Below are 20,518 nucleotides of genomic sequence, written 5' to 3'. Positions count from 1 at the left end.
GATGTTAGAGTGGTTTGCCATTTCCTTCTCCAGCTCCCTTTATAGATAGGGAAACTGAGGCAAACGGGGTTGTGACTTGCTCAGCATCACACAGCTACAAGTGTCTGATATCTGAACTCAGGGCTTCCTGAGCCCAGGTCTATTGGATGCAAAGATGCTCTATGCACTGCACCACCTGCCCTATAGAGAGGATTCCAAAACTCCAAATGCCCCACCTACTCTCCCCTCACATCACACTCATTCAGCTCAGAACCTGCGGCTGGTTCTTCTAAACCCAGGGATAGTGTAGCGTAAGAACAAGTGGGACAGACCAGATGAGAGTCAGAGGCAGTGGGTTGGAGAGCAAAGAGTAGACCACATCCCACACTGTTCTACTCACTTGGAGGCGGGGGCAGAGCACTGATATTTGGCTTAATGTCAGGAGGGAATGGTGGTTTGACATCCTGGCTGGGAGACAGGTACGGAGGGATACTGCTCCCAGGAGTCATGGGTGGGGTTGGGTTTCCTGGAACAGGTGAGTGAGGGTAATTTGCCACAGGTACTGGCCTGGAAGGCTGAAGAGAAACAGAAATCATTCGTGTATTATTCTGGTAGCAAGGACACACAACCTTTCTCTTTCTCTGTGTCTTTCTCTTTCTTTCTCAGCCTAAAGTTGATCCAGAAAAACTCCTCCTTTACTGGCCATGCTCAGGGCAATAGCCCAGAGAGGAAATGTTGGTCAGTTTCTGAAATTGGAAGCCAGCCCCTCCATACCACACTTCCTTTACCCCACAACTCTCTCTTTCATTTCTATAAGGAAGTATACTCCAAAAAGTTTCATTCCATCCCTATCCCTCCAACATAAGGTTCTGTCCCACATAGTAAGTATTGCCCCCCACCCTCCTTCAGCTCATGTATGGATATATGCTTATCCAAATCAGCACTTACCCTGTTAACATTTCCTTGGCTATAATTACTGTAGCTGCCTCCCGAGAAGGTGTTATTCTGTCCATTAAACTGATCTGGCTGTTAAAGTAGAACGACCAGAAAGTGAATAAACATCGTAAAATGGAATGAGCCGCTCAGTCCTTATTCCCCTCCAGCTCCCCTTCCACCTCCCACCTCCCACCCCCCACCAGACCCCCACTGGTCTGGCACTGAAGAATGAGAGGGAGCACTTGGGATTTTCCAGAGCAGCTTCAAGTTTCCAGAGAGCTTCTCTGTGAGCAGCTCTGGGAAGAGTGGGCCCTCTGGATGGGATTAGCCCTATGTGGAAGATGAGGAACTTGAGGCTCAGAGGGGTTAAATGATTTCTCAAGCTCACACAGCTAATATAAGTCAGAGCTAGGACTGGAAGCTGGTCTCTTGTGCCTTCAAGGCCCTTGCTCTTTCCATTCCTTAGGCCATGCCAAGCCTCTTGGGGGCAAGGACGGGGTCTGTGTCATCTCTGTCCAAAGCTGGGGGCAGACGGTTATAAAATCTATCTGGGTCTGAGGAGCTTGGATCCTGGTGTTCCTTCTGCCCTGTCAACAGCTAGGAACAAAACTAGCTTGGCTAAGGAATCTTCCCTCTCTGAGGTTAGCCTACCATAGCTTCACTGACTGATGCCGTAGAAGAAACATAATGGAAATGGGGAGTCCAGAATGCGGGGAGGTTGGTGATGTTTTTCTGCATGATCTTCCCCACATTCTTTCTAGTCACCCATTCTTCAAAACTCTTAGATACAGTTTTACTGGATATTTTTTTTTGAGGTGAAGAAAAGGCAAGAAAAGATGGGTTAAATGGTTCTCTGCCCTAGCTCCCTGAAAATCAACAAATGGCAGCCATATAATGCACATATCAAAGCCAGCCTGTTGCCCCAAATGAAAGAGAACAGAAGCTGTCCAGGACACTTGAATGAGCCAATAAAGTTGGGGTGCCTTAGGCATGCTTCCAAAGAGCATCAGGCATATCATGGGAGGGCCAAGATTCTGCTCAGGAGTTGGCATGACCAGTCTGCCAAACCTCTCTAGCTACAAGCAAGAATAAGGAGCCTTGCTGGTCCGGGTAGTGCAAAAATTCCCTGGGCCCAGGAGGTTATGAGGAGTCAGACTCACCTTGTAATACTGCCCCATGCTGACTGTTGGGGGTGGGTACTGCCCTGTGCTCTGCTGGCTCGGCATCCGCTGCCCAGGATAGTTGGGAGACGTGATAGGTCTTGGAGGGTTGGGGGTCGGGTACTGACCAGGTTGGGTTGGGAACTGGCTATTTGGTCCATATTGCTGGTTTCCATAGTTGGGCTGTTCCCCAAAAGAGATGGGAAAAGAGGGAGAGAATGATTGTCAAAGACCTGGTGTCATCTTTGACAATGCTAAAGAAGCCAGAATAGCCACCTGCTGCATACTAGACCCTCATTCCCAGCTTCACACTTTACCTAGGCTAGTTTCCTCCTGAGAAGAATGAGTAAGCCAATTCTGCTTCTTCCTGACGACCCCCCTCATGTCCCATGTTCCCCCTGAAGCCTTCCCAGCCAATGCTTCTCACCTCTGAACTCACACAGCACGTCCCTATCTGTACCACTAAAGATCTCTAATTGTTTCTTATGTTAGTCTTGTCTTCCCCACCAGATTTCATATTCCTTGAAAGCAAAGGCTATGATTTATAATCCCTACTGGGAACAACAATAATCCTGATGAAGACGATGATAGCTCACCTTTAACATATAGAGCTTTTATGGTTTTAGAAATGTTTTATGTATTTTATCACATTTTATGCTTACAACAGCCCTGGGCAGTCAATGTTCTGATTATCCCCATTTTACAGATGAGGAAATTTACCTGAGAAGTTAAATGTTCTGGCCCAAACACAGAGTTGGGAGCACCTGAGGTGGTATTCAAACCCAGGACCCCAAGGCTAGCCCTCTATCCATCCTTCCACTTAGCACATGGGGGGGGGGAGGGGGGAAGGAGCTGCCAAGGGTTTTAAAAGGATATATTTAAGAACAGAAGATCCTATTGTCTTTGGATAGAGCTACTTATAATGTTACAAAGTGACACACATAGGTTACAGTGAAGACACAATGTCTCTCTGGTGGACAGTAATCTCCAGGGGGCGCAATTTGCAAACCTTCTTCCCACAAGTGCCTGGTCCCAGGGCTGCCTAGCCCAAGTGGGGCTGGCACATTGTTATTATTACATGCAGTCATTGATTTCCACAGAATCAAGTGAGTGGGATGGAGTTGTGGACCCAGATAAGGCCAATCCTTGGGCTGTGTCCACAGCAAGGGAAGTGAGAGTCCCATTTTGCTTAGCCCTTCCTACATGGGAAGAACTTTGAAGAATACTGGGCTTCTTTTGGATTGGACTTGGGATTTCATTAATGCCAAGAACTCCTGGTGAGGAACTTCACTCCACCGAGGCAGAAGAGCTCCTGTTCTATGATTTAGAGTTTTAAAAAGTTGCTTGGGGGTAGGGATGGGGCAATGTTTAAGAGACTCAATGACCCACCCAGGGCAAAATGGTAGGTGTAAAACCATAAAAGCTCTATATTAGAAATATCAGCTATAATAATAATTATTATTATTATACATAGCAGGAATTCTAAAAGGAGATTTTGAATCCAGATTTTCCCTAGCTCTTTTTCTACTATGCAATTCTGTCTCTCTTTAAATTTATTAAAAAAAAACATTGTTTTGATTCATTATTTTTAATATCCCTTTCTTTTTAAGTTTTGTGTTTCAAATTCTCTTCCTCCCTCCCATATCTCCTCCCACTGAGAAGGCAAGCAATATATCATCAATTATACATATCATCAATAATGCTAAACCTCAATTTAACCAAACACACAGTAAACCTGCTCACACTTAATTACATGACTGAATGATTTCAACTCCAAACCTCTAAACTTTTCAGTCATTGCTTCTCTCTAAAACGTCACCAGGATTCTTTGTTCTCCTTATACTCTTTCCTCCCTTTATGGCCACAGTTATTAATGAATAATTATTCATTATGTTTTATATTATCTTATTATTTATAGTAATAAACAATATATCAATAATTAATGGGGCAGCTAGGTAGCTCAGTGAATAGTTCTCTAGCTGGGACTGGAGTCAGAAAGATCAGAGTTCAAATATGACCTCAGACACTAGCTATGTGACCCTGGGCAAGTCACGTACCTCCTATTTATCTCAGTTCCTCATCTATAAAACAGGGACACACTGAAGAAGGGAATGGCACACCACTCCAGTATCTTTGCCAAGAAAACCACATGGACAAATGCCTGTGGTATCATGTAGAGTCAGACACAACTGAACAACAAATCTAATTAATAATAATTAATTAACCTCTCCTGTCTCTACTGTTTTCTATTCGCCTAGCTCCCTCCAGTCTTCTTTCTGTCTCACACCTGCCAGCCTTTGCTGTGTTTGGCATTTTATTCCCTGACCTCTCTTCACTGAACCATTCCCCTATGGCTGGGAATTTCATTTGTTTCCTGTTCTTTTCCATGACAAATTCTGTTGCTCTGAAAACTTCTGGGCAGTGGCTCTTTGCCTGTTTGTTGTTGAGGGCACTTGCAGGTTATCTGCCCAATGAGAGGATTCTGGGCCAAAGGGCAAGATGGTTTCTGTAACTTTTCCTTAGTACTGGCAGTCAGGCCCTGCCAGGATGGAGCCCACATCGTATGAAGGAAAGCTGGGGTGTCTGGATTGGACAGACTGTGGGAATAGGGAGGGGGTGCTACTCAAGAGACTTTGCCAGTCTTTTTTTGAACGTCTAGGCGGTGCAGTAGATAGATTGCTGGGCTTCAGACCTGAGCTTCAGACCTCAGCTCCTTAATTAGATATGTGACTGTGCAAGTCACTTGATTTCCATCTACCTTAGTTCCCTCAACTGTAAAATGGGGATAATAAAAGCACTTATTCCCTAGAATTGTTGTAAGGATCAAATGAGATATTTGTAGAAAGCCTTAGCACAGTGTCTGGTACACAGTAGGTGCTGCATAAATGCTTATTTACCTCGCCATGTCATTTAAATTAGAGATTAGATGTATTGCACATGGATCCAGAACTAGGTCTAATTAGTAGAAATTCCAGAGAGGCTAATTTTGGCTCAATGTAAGGAAGAACTCTGAAATAACTTGAGCTTTCCAGGAACGGAATAGGCTGCCAGAGTAGGTGGTGAGCTCCCCATCATTGGAAATGTTCAAGCAGAGGTGTCAGAGATTCTTCGGCGATGCCTGATAGGGCTGGGGAGTTGGACTAGATGACCTCTCAGGTCCCAATCAACTCTGTTTCATGCTAACAAACTGCCCAAAAAGGGCCACTGTTGTGAGACAGGCTGAGTCTGGGAATACTGAGGGAAGCAGAGAATGATCTGTCTATATCAAGCCTTTAATAGCCATGAAGTGCAGTTTAATGAAGACAATGATTAATTTATTAAAAATAATCAGTCACCACCAGCCCCCCTGGCCTGGCAGCCGAAAACTGGTAAGTCATTTGGTGGCACCTCCTGAGTTCACATCAGGCTAATTACGGCAGACACCACTCCTTGGCTATTGTCCTCCGCCGCCTTTCTTACAGCTGGTTTGTTCCTGAGGAGCTGGGCAAGGAGACATGTCTGGGCTCAAACAACAGTGGGCTCAGAGAAGATGAGAGGGGAAGGGGGAAGGAAGCGATCCCACAAAGCTCTGGGGACGTAAGCAGCTATGCAACGAATCTGGGGCACTCAAAAGAAAAGGGCCGCAGACTAATGCCTTCTCTGGTGGTGGCACTGAGTCTGTGGAATCGGCAAAGGTGCTGATGGGAACGGGAGGCATTTGTGAAGCTCCTATGTGCCCGGCTCTGCGCTAAGCTCTGAGGACAAAGAGGAAGATAAAAAACCTGATGGCCTGGACTCCTCTTTCTGAGCCTGGGGATTTTGAAACTGCTTCCCTTTCTTCAGTGGCCTTCTCTCTCCTGATGCCTCCTTTACTTCCCCCACTTTGGGACACAGCATTTTAGGGCCAACAGGGAGGCACGAAGCCTTATGCCCTCCCTACAAAGTGGTTTTGTGTTTGACTATTTCCTGCCCACATTTCACATTAATGTGAATCTGCAGGTCCCTATTTGTCACTAGAAGTTCATGAAAAACAATCCTTTTGGGGTCGATGTCAACATCGGGCTGTTTGTCATAACAGTTGGCCTTAGTAGAGTGCTCCTTCTGGGATTTACAAAGTGCTTTTTGTGTGGTATTTCTTTTGATTCACGTTTAACAATGGTGTTAATTACTATTGGCACCATTTTACAGTTAAGGAAACAGAGCCTGGGAGAGTTTAAGTGATTTGCTCTGGGTTACACAGCTAATGTATAATATAATGGTAATGACTGGAACTCAGACCTTCTTGACTTCAAGTACAACACTCTCCACTTCACCATCTAGCTACCTGATTTGTGGCCAATTTGTTATCTAACAACCACTTTAAGATAATAATGATTCTACTCATCCTCCAAGTCCCATCTCCCAAGGAGCTACCATCCCTGTTTCTGATATACCACATTAACAATCCCTTACATCTGTAAGGCAGTCTGTACTTTTCAAAGCCCTTAAGGTCATCTGACTTTTGTAACAGCAATGTAAATTAGGGAAGTGAAGCATCATTACCCCCATTTTACAGGGTAGAAAACTGAGGCTCAGAAAAGCTAAGTGATTTAGCCAAGGTCTCATAGCTAGTGGGCATCAGAGCTCAGTCTAGAATTCAAGTCTCCTGACTTTTATTCTTATTTCTGCCCATCTCTGGGGCCACAAAAGTCATGTGCCCGGCACAAGCAAAACTCCCCGTGCTCATCCTGCATCATCAGCCTTGTTCCCTCCCTTCTCTTGCTCCAAGGTCACTCACTTCTCCTGGGTACGGTCTCTTTATGCTCTGGATGGGAAGAGACTGGGGTCGGGGACCTGGGTAGGCCTGCTGCGGCATTCTCTGTCCGTGTGTGCTGAAGGGGCTGATCCCAGGAGGCCGGGGCTGGTTCATGCCCATGGGGGGGCCACTCATATTGGTAGGTGTCATGCCAGCAGGCATATTGGTGGGATTCATGGTCCCACCCATGGAGGCAGGCCCTCGGGGCCCGGGCTGGTTCATGAACTGGCTGTTGTACGCCTGAGTCGGACCCATCTGGAAAGAGGAACAGACCTTCAACGGGAGAAGAAGAAGAAGAAGAAAAAAAGGATAAAATGTGACATGCATTGAAAGTGTGAGGGAGGGAGGGAGGGATGGATGAAGGGGAAGGAAGCTGAGGGATGAGGGGGGAGGAGAGATGGGGTGCGTTTTCCTGAGTCACTGCCATCCCTTTCCCAGGTCTCTGAGGTCAAAGAAAGGTGGAGAGTTACCAAGGTAAAGGGAGAACAGTCCTATCATGCTCTGGGCATCCCAGCCCCCTCTCCAAAGTCCCCAGAGAGGAATGGGAAGAGCCCCAGCAGTGGAGATGAAAGAGCTGGTCGCCCCCATGCACAGGCAGCATTCTCTGGGGCAGGCAAGCGGGGATGGCGGAGGGGAGGGGGAGAACAGTGGAATCCAGGGAGGGTACATGGGTGATGCACATGAGAGGATGGAGGCAGGCCACTGGTCCGAGGCATGGACAGATGAGCCAGGAGCAGACTATACTGCAGAGAATGAAGATGGGCCGTCCAGCTAAGAGACAAGCTCAAGGCCCCCTTTCCTCAGGGCCAAAGCTGGGCCTGTTCTTGATCCTCAGTCAATGGGAGAGCACAGAAAATCCACAAAGCTTGTTTCAGCTGCAAATCTGGACTCCCTTCCCCTTCCACACTCTTTCTGAGTAAAGTTTGTCTGGTACACGCTCCCTCCCTTTGAACACTCTATTTGTCCCTTCTGTATTCCCCTCTTCTTGCACCTTAAACCAGGGCCTAAAGACAATGAAGGAAGGAAAGCAGAGACAAAGGCCTGGGCTGGAGCTCGCAGGGAACAAGTGGGATGAGAAGGTGGCCTCCCCCACCCCCCCCCCCACCAAATATGCCATAACACGGTGAAGACAGAGCCAGTAATGTGGATACACAGAAATACAGCCCAAACATACACAGAATATACACACACATATGCATTTGGTGCTCTCCTGAATGCCCCCTGATCCCTGTACTGTGCTCTTAAGGACAAAAAAGGGTCGGGGAGACAGAGACCCTTACCGGTCCATACTGGTTCATGTCCTTGTTCTGGGTCTCCTGGAGAGCTGCTACCGTGGCAGTGGCGGTGGCTGTGGCCGTAGCGGCCGCTGCTGCCACTGCAGCGGCCGCTGCAGCTGCTGCTGGCTGAGTGAAGTCTGCGGGTGGCCGGGTGTGAGGAGGGATCCCCATGCCCGCAGGGGCATTGGGACCACCAGGGTAACTGCCAGGGTGAGAAGAAAGAAAGAGTTAAACACAGCTGGCAAAAGGGGAAAAAACTTGCTTGGAAACCAACCTGAGGATGGGTGGGGCCGGAGTTAGGCCAGGGCAAGGTTGACTCAGATGTGGAGACACTTGTTTAAATTCCCCTTGGTACAAGGGATGGAAGGGAGCCATTCTGGGGTGGACATAATGTTACTTGGAGTGTTAGAAGACTAGAAGTCACAGACTTTGTTTTACTTCAATTCACAAATCCCAGAGGTAGTACAGGGTATTGAAATGGGCACTGGCCTCATAGACAAAAGTGAAGGCAGAGAAAGGGCCAAAGGGCCAAACATCTTTTAAATGCCTTCTCTGTGCTAGGCACTGTGCTAAGCGTTTTACAGATACTGTCTCATGTGATTCCCACAATAACCCTGGGCAGTAGGTGCTATTATTATCTTCATTTTACAATTGAGGAAACTGAGGCAAACAGAGGTGACCTGCCCAGGGTCACACAGCTAGGAAGTATCTGAGGCTGGATTTGAACTCAAGTCTTCCTGACTCCACACCCACTGCTCTTTTAAGCTGCCTCTAGGATTTGACTCCCGGCTCTGATACTTTATACTTGTGTGATCTTGGGCAAATTCCCTTAACATCTCTGGGCCTCGTTTTCCCTACCAATAAAAGAGGGCTATATTAGATGGCCTTTAAAGATCTCACTGGCTCTAAAACTATGAGCCCATGAGCCTATAAACCCCTTCCCATTTATGCTTCCTGGAGCACACTGTAAGAAAGAACCATGCTATACTATTTATTGAGTTCTGTCTAGTCTTTTAAAAACAAACGTTTTGAAGAGGCGATGTGGATAGAGCTGGGCACAGAGCCGGGAAGATCTGGGTACAAACCTTACCTTTGACACTCACTGCCTTTGTGACCATGGGCAAATATCACATACCTTCTCTATCTTCTGACAAGTATTTGAGAGTATAAATTATAGGACGATTTTAATTTGCTTTAGTGAATAGAGTTTTCACAATGGGAGTTCCTATAGTCACAAAATCACCAGCTCTTGATGTACTGATGTGGTCAACTATTAATGTACTGCAATTATATTTCAAGACACAAGATGTAACCTATGGTACAGTCATAACCAATGTGCTAATAGTCCTGGTGGAAAGAAGATGGGATTCAGAATTCGAATACCTGGGTCTGAATCCCAGATTTAACACTTCCTAGCTGTGTAGACATAGGAAATTCATTTAACTTCAGAGTCAGTTTCCTTGTTTATAAAATATGGCAATTGCTTACATTACCTACTGGACAAGGTTGTGGGAAAAGTGCATTGTAATCAGCACGGGGCTATATATACATGTAAGCTGCTGGTATCATACTAGACATCCTGTCTATAAGGGCAGGATGTGTGTCCTAAGATATTTTTTAAGTCCATCAATTGTCTGATATAAAAGGAATCAAACACCAGTGTGCTGGGGTGGGTGGGCAGGGAGTTCTATTTGGAATCAAAGAACTAGGGATAGAATGAAAGTTTCCCAGTAATACTCTGTCTTCAAAAAAGACATCTTAGATAGTGACCTATGAGGACTGCCCTCTCACTGCTGGACTTCAGAGGAACTGCAGGTGTTAGAGGGCAGAAAGTGAGAGGGAACTCCAGGCTCTGCCTTTCCTTCCCTCCCTTTACTAAAGTACTCTTCATAAGAATACTGTAAGTCACAGAAATTGTATACGTCATAAGAAGGATTATACACTTGGTATGTGAGTGTATGTGTATAGGTTGGGGGTGGGGCAGGAGGAAGGCCAAGAAGCTAATCCTTTGGTGTTCATTAATCTGTAAATAAAACTTTGTTAATTTTGAAAAAAAAAACAATGATTATTGACCAGGAACTTCCTGGTTGACCTAAGGTGAGAAGAAAGGCGTCTTTTATGCTAATTACTGCCTGTGTGATCTTGGTAAAGTCCTGTAACCTCTCCCTCTCCATGCTATCATATATAAATCAAAGGGCTAAATTAAATATCTCTAACTATAAGCCTATGCTCATACAGGCAATGAGATAGGTTGACTGGCTCTATGGGCTCAGGGTACTGAAAGAATCCAAGGCAGAGTCAGGCTTCCTAAGGTCCACTCCTGGCACACCAACAAAACGTGGTATGTTGAGATCATGGTGTCACTTCTATAGCCTATCCAACTCATAAAATGAAAAGGTCTAAAAATATACACAGTGGGGATGAGTTAGAAACATCAGCTCCATCCCTTCTAGGAGCTGTCACCATACCCTAGAATGGGTAGAGTGTTGGCTTGAAGGTCTACCACACCAAAGGAATGATTGATGAATGGGGGAAAAATACATTTATGAAGCACCTATTACATGCCACACACTATGCTATGCTCTAGAGATAACAAATACAAAGCCAAAGACAGTCCCTGCCCCCAAGGAGCTTACATTCTAATAGGGAAAGTCACACATGTAAGGGAATGATGGCCAGGAAAAAAATAAACAAACAACCATTTGCTTCCTCTAGCCTGGAGAAACTTCCCCTTAAGATGTCCCTGCCTTTCCCAGCTTCTTCATTTCTTTCTCTGCTCTGAAACCACAGGCTCTCTGAAAGTTCTGAGATTTTTCCACAAGCAAACCTTGTTCCTAATTCTTCAAATCAGAAGTCACATCAGAATTTTCATCACAGAATCCTAAAGCTAGGAGAGATCGAGAAGATCACCTGCTCTACCCTGTACCCTTGGCAACATCCCTGATAAGGTATCATCCAGTCTCTACTTAGAGATTTCCAGTAATAGACACTCACTAGCTCATATCCCATCCCATTTTAAAACGGTTCCAATTTTTAAGAACTTATCCCTCAGAGATAGACAAAATCCTCTCCTCTCCAACTTCCACCTGGTTGCTTCTGGTTGTGCCTTCTGGTACCAAGAGAAATAAATCTACTTCTTCCATGCCATCCCTCTGAATTCTCTAAGACCACTATCATGTCTTCTACAACCCCAAGTTTTCTTTTCTCCCAATTCCTTCACCAATTCTCATCTGGCATCCAGGTGAGTGTCCAGTCTCTTCCTCATCCTGGTTGCCCTCTGTTGGACCTGCTCCAGATTGCTGATGTCCTTCCTTATGGACACCAGTCCATAAATGGACAAAATATTCCAGACACAGGCTGACCAGGGCAGAGTACGGAGGGCCTAGAACCATCCTTGCTTTGGATACTATTCTTCTATTAATGTCTTTAATTATTTTGTTAGCTCTTTTTTTACTTCATGTCACATAGTTGACATATCTGGTTAAGCACTGGCCCTGGAATCAGGGAGATCTGAGTTCAAATCCAGCCTCAGTCACTTACTAGCGGTGTGACCCTGGGCAAGTCACTTAACCTTGTTTACCTCAGTTTCCTTATCTGTAACATGAGCTAGAGAAGGAAATGACAAACCACTTCGGAATCTTTGTCAAGAAAATCCCAAATGTAGTCATGAAGAGTTGACTGAAAAACGACTAAAGAACTGATCTTTTTTTTTGATAACTGCTATTTTGTCCACACCTCCCCCATGTTGTATTTATGAAGTTGATTTTTTTAAACCCAAGTATAGAACTTTATACCTATCCCTTATTAAATGTCCTTATATTAGATACAACTCATTATTCTAATCTACCAAGATATCTTCAGATCTGGATTCTGTTATCCAATAGTTCAACTATTCCCATCAGACTGACACAATCTGAAGTTTTGATAAGGCCATCTAGGCCTTCATCCAGGTCTTATTGTCTTCTCTCGAGAAATACTTGCATGACATTTCAATTTTCCCTCCTCTGGGCTAACATATGTATATTGGTTCATGGTCAATAATGATTTTTAAGGACAGGAAGCAAATTACTACTACTGTGACAAACTCTAAATGAAAGTGGGCATATGATTGCTTGGCATGTCGCTTCTGTAAGGCCACCAAACCCAAGCATAAATGTCTGGTCTAGCTTATGCACTGGCCTTCAGGGTCCCCTGTTCTTCTCACCTGCCCCCGAACCCTCCACTGCCCGCGTAGTTGGGCCGCCCATACATCCCCTGCTGGATGTAGGGCTGAGTGGAGCCCGCCTTGGCTGAGAACTGCTGCTGCTGCCCAGCAAACTGGGGGGAGTTGATGCCAGGGTTGCTGGTCGTCATTCCAGATGCCATGGGGTTTCCGCCGGGATTCATAGGATTGTTGGCATTGGCCATGGGGTTTCCTAGGACCTGTGAAGAAAAATAATGGTCATACTGGTAACCAAAAGAGGGAAGGTTGAGAAATGATGAGGGAACACAAGAGGGAAGGAAGAAGGAAGAATGCCCAGGGGAGGAGGAAAAGGAGGGAAGAAGTATTAGATTATGCCTTATGCTGTGCCCTGAATAACTGAGAGGACAGGCTGAAGATGAGGACTTGTTAGTCTAAATAACTGAAGGCTCAGAGAAGATATGTTTGAAACCTATAGAACTGTGGATATGGTAGTCAGCAGATCCCAAAAGATGGGCAGGAAGAGGTCTTCTTTGAAACTCAAGTAAGGTATACATAGAACAAATCAAATGAAGGGTTTGGTCGTTTTTTTGTTTCCGCACAGCAGACCACAAACTTAATGAGCTCATTCCTCTCAAGGAGACAGAAATGTATTCCCAGAGAGTTCAGACCCATTTCTGAATGACGGAGCCATGAATGGCTACTGAGAGGAGGCGAGACTTCTCTAAACTAGCAGCTGATGTTGAGGAGGACAGTGGAGCCCTCCATCAAAGCTGCTGTTGAGGACAGAGTCCTGGGCCCAACCCTGCGTGGCATGTCCAATGTTCCTACACTAATTCTGTCTTCTTAAAAGTCCTCAAGGGAAGGGACTGTGGTTTATACTTCTGTATTTCTCCACAGTGCCCAGCATAAGAATGAGCAAACAGTAGGTGCTCAGTAAAGACTGGGTGACTGATCAAGAGAAGAGAAGGTGAGGCAGGGATGGTGGAAAGATTAGTATGTAGAACAGGATAGGATATGCTCATTCACAGAGGTTTAAGTCACTTGATTTTGCAGCAGTCAATCCATGGACAGATTAGTCCAAGAAGGTCTTCCAAAGCATGTTCTCTTAGTTCATCCAGTGCTTCATATGGTCCATGACAAATTGGATGCCATGCTTCTCATGTAGCCAAAGTGAGTTTCATTTGGGGTAAGGGACTAACATCTATGAGACCACCACCCTTGTCATAACAAATCAATGTGAAGTGCTCTAGACCCAATCCACAGTGTAACTGAAGATCACCCTTCCCTCTGGAATGAATCCTTCCTCAATGGAGGGCAAACAGGGGCAGGCTCTGATAAGGGGAAAAGGTTTCCCCAGTGCTGATTCCTGGTTGAATTAAAGAATACTTGAATGTACTTAAACCAAAGTATTTCCTAGTTAGATCACATCCTGATAGCCTGAGGATGGCATTCCAAGCCCCTTGGAATGAAAGGATATTAACTAAGGAATTTTCGTAACTGTGAAGGGTGAAGGAAGAATCAAGGGAGGGACAAGAGTCAAACTCTTACCTGGCTCTGGGACGTGTTAGTCACTCCCCAAACAGTAGTGACCACGGAAAGGGATCCTGGTGGCTGGTTGGTGTTCTGCTGCCAAGGAACAGAGTCATAGGGGAACGACCCATCACTGTAGGAGGAAACAGAGATATGGGGGGGCGACAGTTCTTCAGGGTATCTTGGGTAGCAGGGGCTCACTCCCAAGTACAGAGCCTGAACCTGGGGCTGTGGAGTCCATCTCCATAGAGACCTGAAGTCTAGAATGTAACACAGGCCCTGCCATGATGTGGGCAAGGAGATGAGCTGCTGGTGGGAATATGACCTTAATCCTTGCTTCAAGAGAGAAGAATAAAGTCATTCACCCCTGGATGTAATTCCAAGACTATTAGGGGAGAGAGGGGCATAGTGGTGGGTTAAGCTACATATGAGAACACTGGCTAAAACTCAGCAAGCATAATGAAACCTGTTGTCTTCGTTTTTTCCTCTCTGACTCTCTCCCCTGAAAAATCTGGGTACTAGCTATTCCACAGAAGCCACTGGGAGAGGAGGGCCCTTAAGTCAGCCAGAGTCCCTAGGATTTTCTCCAACGGTGATCTAAACTAGCTCCCTGGCTCTTGATTCATTGCCTAAACAAGCAAGAACTGGTACCTGCTACATAAAGCCAGGGGTTTGGCAGCCAAGTGGTTGTGTCAAGGACAGTGGAAATAATATAAAATTGTAGAGAATTGGAGATAAAGTGTCCTTAGAAAGCATCTTGTCAACAGTGGGAAAGAGGTGATGTAAAAACAAAAGATATCCATAAAAATTTATTTAAAAAACCAAAAGTCTGACACCTCCCCTCCCTCAATTTACAATGAAGGAAACTGAGGTTCAGAGGGGCCAAAGGACTAATCTTTTAAAAACCGTTTTCATCTTGGTTGATGCTCTGCTCATGAACTTCCAAGGGCACCCTGCTGCCTTCAGGAGAAACCAAAATCCTGTGACCTGGCATTCAAGAATCTTCATAATTGGATTGCTATCTATATTTCCACTATTTACCTCCCACTTCTTTCCTATACAAGCCAAAGGACCTGGTCAGATCTGCTCTTCCCCACTCTCATAATTCAACATATACCCATTTTCCCATATAGTAAACACCTGTGTGATGCCCACCTCTTAGTGTGCATTGATTCTATTTCCCAGGGATTAAGGGGCAGTGAGAGCTTTCTCCCTCTAGTCAAAGGTGAATATTTTAACCTCAATTCCATTTCCCCTGCCATCCCCTCCTTTGCTCCCCACCTCCCAGATCATGCCCTCTTCATTCTACACCTAGGATACAGAAGCTCTTGGTTTCCCTGCCCTTAATAGCTCACCCCTCCTATTCATGATACATATTGCGCCAGATTAATTTTCCTTAAATGCTTCTTGCTACAATCCCATTTTTCCTTCCTAGCCAAGAATCTTCATTTGCTCCCAGATACCTTCAGAATCAAATCCAACCTCTTCATCCAGGTCTTCCACAATCTATCCTTCACCTCTATCTTCAAAATTATTCCCTACACAAGCCCATGAACACTCTGACCTCTGCTTATTTAGTTCTTACCCACCTTCTTTCCAGCCTCATTATACATTATTGTCCTTCACACATTTTATGATCCAAGCAAAGGGGCCTTCTTTCTGTTCCTCACATAAATTACACAGGCACTCTTCTCAAGTTTAGCATATTCTCTCTTTTTTTTTTAAAGCAACTGGGGTTAAGTAACTTGCTCAAGGTCACACGGCCAGTTATTTCTGGGTGTGGTGCTAAGTATCAGAGCCTGGATTTGATCCCCAGGTCATCCCGACACTGGGGCCCGTGCTCTTACTCACTGAGCCACCTGGTTGCCCCTTAGAATATTCTCTTTCCTTTTGGAAATCCAAACTTCCCTCAAGGCTTACTTCAAGCTCTGCTTCCAACCTGAGGACTCCTGCTCCACTCCCCTTGTAACTGCCTGGACCACTATTTCAGGAAAGTTCCAGCTACCATACTCTGTTATGGACATCTCCTGGCAGACCACTCCTTCCCACCATGGGTATATCCTACCATCCCCTCTGCCCAGTTCTGGAACCACAAACCACAATCCCATCAACTCTGGCATTGTTCCTAGATGGCTTGTCAATACATTCCTCCAATGGCCCCCATGATCTTGTAGGGACCTTGTGAGGGTCACTTTTCAGAACAAAGTGCTCCCCCTGGCCATCGTTCCCTTTTGCATGGGGATGTAATCACCATTACTATAATGTAAGCTCTTGAAAGGCAGAGATTACATTTGCTTTTGTACTTGTGTTTTTAGCACAGAACACTGTCCTTAATACATAGTAAATGTTCGATGTTTTCATTCATTCATTCATTCATTCCTTTTTTCCTGATCTCTCAGGTGCTAGTGCCTTCCTCCAGGGAAATTACCTTGTAAATACTTTGTATCCATTTGACTAACTGTTGTTGCCCTGACATAGAATGTAAGCTCTCTTGAGGTAATGTTCTGCCTTTATAACCCCAGAGCCTACCACAGCACCTCAAACATATCAGGCACTTAATAAATGCTTACTGATTAGTGAAATATTACCACTCCTTCAAGGCCTAGCCCAATTCTCATTTGTACCATTCATCAGGCACTCAGCATATGCTGCCTTGTTTAGCTAATCATTTTTTCGGTCTATATATCTAGATTACCCTTGAGGGCAGGGACAGTGTTTTGGAGAGCTTTGTATTCTTGGCCTTTGTCCTTGATATGGAAGGAAATAATAGTTTGCAATGGATGAAGAGGAGGAGGATGGAGAATTATATCTGCCAAGACTCCAGAGAGAGGAGCTAGGTAGATAGAAACCGGAAGACTTTATACATGCTTCCCCACCAGAAACACGGGAACTGATGTCACTACAGTAGATCCCCAAAAGAGGAGAAAACCTGCACCAGACCACCTGAAAGTCTACTAATCTGATTAAAAGATTTTTGGACAGCAATGAGGTGAGCTAAATATAAACACCAAACAGATTACCATCCTTAGTTTAAGTTATCTGGGTCAGTCACTCAACTACAGTATGAAGGCCCCCACTAAGACCCGGTATAGGGGGAGAAGGGTTAGCTCACCCTTTGCAGGAAATTTGAATGGGGATCAGGTGACTAAGAAAGAGAGCATTTTAGAAAGATTCTTCCTTCAGATGAAAAATAGAATGTCTCATTTATATTTGGTTAGGGTCATTTGAAAAATATCACAAAATCATAGTCTGTCTAGTTCAAACATCAGTGTTGGTACCTGAGTTCAACCTGGAGAGGAATCCCTTCTTCGGACCCTTGATAAACCATCACCCAACTCTTCCTGAAAATATTAAGTACGAGGGAAACCACCATCGATGGAGAGAGATTGTATCTATTTCCTAGTTAGTTCCACTAATTGCTAAGAAGTTTTCCTCCAACATCCACTGACAATGTGGCTCTCCACAACTTCAAATTCACCACTCCTAACTCTGCTCTCTGGTGGCAAGCCAATTAAGTCCAATACTGCCCTTTGAGGCTTGCTAAGCTATCACATCTCCCCTAACATCTCTTCTTCTCCAGGCTAACCATTCCTACTTCCTTCAACCTACTTTTGTATGGAATTAATCACTGGGCCCTTCACCATGCTGGTTGCCAACCTCTGGGCATCCAGTTGGTCAGTGTCCTTCCATGAACACAGTGCTCCAGATGAAATATGACCAGGGCACAATTCAGTGTGAATAGAGAACCTAGCCCTTGTGGGCCCTGTCTTATTGAGAACTCCAAAATATGACCCCTGGCTTTTTGTCCTTGGAAAGATACTAAGAGTTATTATTTGGCAGTAGATGGTAGACACCAAATGCAAATGCTAAGAGCTTAGAGGATAGACAGAGAGAGACAGATGACTGGTTTAAAGAAGGCTTCATGGGAGAGGTGGATCTTGAGGAATGGGTGATATCTGGATTGTCTGAAAGAAGGGAGAAAGGCTTTGGGGAAGGCAGGAGAGAGCATGATAGATAACAACAAAGTGACTGTAACCAAGTGCCTTACCCCTCTGGAAACCCAAGGAAACAAGGATCCTGCCATCTCAATTCGAGGTCAGTGCCTTATAAAATCCTGCATTTTCGTAGTTACTCCTATCTCTCATTCAAGATCCACATGTACTGTGATTAGATAGGTATGATGTTAGATGGGTCTCCTCTCTAGGTCTCAGTTTTCCTGTTCTTAGACCAGAACCAATCAATTTCCCTGGGGACCTCAAAGGAACAGTAAACCCACTCTTTTCAGGACAGTCCAGCTGGGGGCATAATCCATCTGTCCACGAGGATACAAGCCTGTAACCATGCTGGTCACTGCAGCCAGGATGGACCAGTTTTTCAACTTGACTTTCTAGAGCTGAAGAAGCATCTGAAGCCTACTACTGGATTAAGCTATCAATCAGTAAGCATTTAGCAAAAGACAAAAGCTGTTGTCTGCTCTACCCCCTACCCCCACCAAGCTCACATTCTTCTGGGACCTGGCTTTCTGGGGCAGACACAATTCTTTCCTTTCCTCTCCTAATGTTAAGCTTACCACCTGAAACAGGCAGCTTAGTATAGTGGAAAGGACACGAGGGCCTGGGTTCTAACCCTGGAAATGCCACTTCTTAAAACTGTGATCCTTTTTTCCCTTCTTTGGGACTCAATTTCCTTCTTAAGTAATAGGGATTGGTCTAGATAGCAGTTCTTGAACTTTTTGATCTCAGGGCCCCTTTATAATCTTAAAAATCATTAAAGGCCCTCCTCCCAAGGTTTTTGTTTATGTGGTTTATATTTATTTTATTAGCAATTAAAATATTTTATTATTATTATGAAAGTAGTTATGACCTTGTGGACCCCTTAAAAGGGTCCTGGGGGGGGCCCTACACCATACTTTGAGGACCACTAATCATCTTTAATCTGGTCTCTTCTGACCAGAAATCTATGAACTGAAGTGAGGATTTGGGATGGAAAATTATGAGAAAATCATGGTCTGGAAACTTGGTACACTTACTTCCTGCTCACTGACCCTAAGCAGCTACAGCAAACACTGCTGACTTTTTTCTGGTTCTGAAAAGACCGTCTGGATATTGGGAACCTGGTTAGTTAATACCTTTTTAACTGGGTAGGGTGAAGGGTAGAAGGGACAAAGGCTCAGTAGTCAGGCAGAGCAAATGATGTTCCTCTCTAAAAAACCTTTTTTTTTTTTGACAAATCATGGAATATAATATATAACTGTCAATGAGTATAAAAGGGGTCCTAAAGCAGAGAGATTTCTTGGATAATTATTTTTCTCCAAATTGGGTAGAGATGGCAGACATCTGGTTCCACAACCATCTCAGTAACATAAATTAACAACAATCTGACTTCTCACCTCCTTCATCTCCAAAGTCCTTTCTCCCTACAAACTCGAGTCACCCCAATACACAATTCCCGAAACACTCTGGATTTCCATTTTAGTCAGTTGCAGCCAGGCTAGGGGTCCATTTCAAAATGCAGCACCTAGGCTCCCAAGGTAATACCCGTTTGCCCTCGTGAGGAGGGAAGCCAAACCCAAGGCTAGTTCGGGAGCTCAGCCACCAGTCTAAGGAGCATCACATTCAAAGCTTTGCTTGAAGTTGCTCCTGGAGAGGAAGGAGGCGGCTGCTTAAACAGCAAAACCCTCGGGAAGGCATGGGAGAAACAGGAGGGAGGTTATGAACCCCAGGTCATCTGGGAATTCTGTAAGGGGCTTACACAACAAAATTCAAACAGCAGCACTGATAGGTCCCAGTGTTCCACCAAGCCACAGGTGTTGTAAGCCTTGCTTTTTCTAGGTAGAAAAATATCCCTTTCTCAGTCCCATCCCTCCCCCTCCCCATACAACCAAATCAGATCCAGCTGTAATTATGATTATTGAATAAAGCACCTGCATTTTGGGTGAGAATCCCACAGCCAAAGACAAAGTTAAGAGCCAGAACCCTGGGATAACCCTGAGGGCACACCCCTCTACACGTGCATGCACACACATACATAAAGGAGGCATGCATACATACACAAGCAGGAGGCATGTACGCACAGGTACAGATCTATATCTGTGTAATTTTCCTCCCTCTCGGTAGAGAAACGTGTCCCCGTGCAGGCAGAGGGGCACAAGGAGCCGGAGAGGGCCACCTTCCCTGGGGCTGAAGACACAGCAGCCAGGTGTCCGCCCCACCCGACCGTGGAGGCAGAGGTGGTGGCACTTCCTGCTGGCAGCCCAGGAATCCTCGATCCCTGGGGCAGGGCCCGGCCACGCGGTGACGGAGACAGTCCCTGCTTGGCTGGGTCACCGGAGCCGCCACCTCGGTGTCTATCTGTGCCTCACACGCCACCTGTTCTCTTCCCAGAAAGAACCGACTGGCAGAAGCTTGCGGTTTGTGCCTCCAAAAAGGATGCTTCGCAGTCCCACGGCTCCAGCTCGGGGTTAATCTTTATTGCCCGCCTGGGATCAATCGGAGGTGGGGAGCCAGTCGCACGTGGGTCGCGCAGCTCCTGCCGCCCCCCGGGGCTCCCGTCGGCCCTGCACCGGGGGCTCCCGCAGCCCCCAGCCGCCGGCCCCCCGATCCACCCGCCCCGGGCGGGCGCGCATCCTAGCGGTGGCGCCTTCCTCGGCCCCGGCGATCCCGATCCGCACGCCCCGGCT

At 45.7% G+C, this 20,518-nt stretch overlaps 1 protein-coding gene across 14 annotated transcripts in view; it reads right to left on the bottom strand.

Moving 5' to 3' along the window:
- Window positions 1-20,518, bottom strand: part of ZMIZ1 (zinc finger MIZ-type containing 1) — a 445,041-nt gene that overhangs the window by 26,670 nt on the left and 397,853 nt on the right. For 13 of the 14 annotated variants that reach the window (XM_069068340.1, XM_069068344.1, XM_069068335.1 and 10 more), the window contains 7 exons: window positions 13,858-13,972; window positions 12,331-12,548; window positions 8,130-8,328; window positions 6,832-7,122; window positions 2,076-2,258; window positions 928-1,005; window positions 380-554 (listed from right to left, as the gene is read on the bottom strand). In XM_069068340.1, coding sequence (XP_068924441.1) covers window positions 380-554; window positions 928-1,005; window positions 2,076-2,258; window positions 6,832-7,122; window positions 8,130-8,328; window positions 12,331-12,548; window positions 13,858-13,972 — 1,259 coding nt within the window. The remainder of the gene's footprint in view (window positions 1-379; window positions 555-927; window positions 1,006-2,075; window positions 2,259-6,831; window positions 7,123-8,129; window positions 8,329-12,330; window positions 12,549-13,857; window positions 13,973-20,518) is intronic. The other variant, XM_069068334.1, reaches the window with a different exon arrangement.

This window comes from Petaurus breviceps, unplaced genomic scaffold (assembly GCF_028583685.1).
Source record: "Petaurus breviceps papuanus isolate PSGF00001 unplaced genomic scaffold, PetGlider_PUasm1.0 90762, whole genome shotgun sequence".
Lineage (NCBI taxonomy): Eukaryota > Metazoa > Chordata > Mammalia > Diprotodontia > Petauridae > Petaurus > Petaurus breviceps.
Note: the sequence above shows the minus strand (reverse complement) of the source record. Positions and strands in the feature narration are given on the sequence as shown.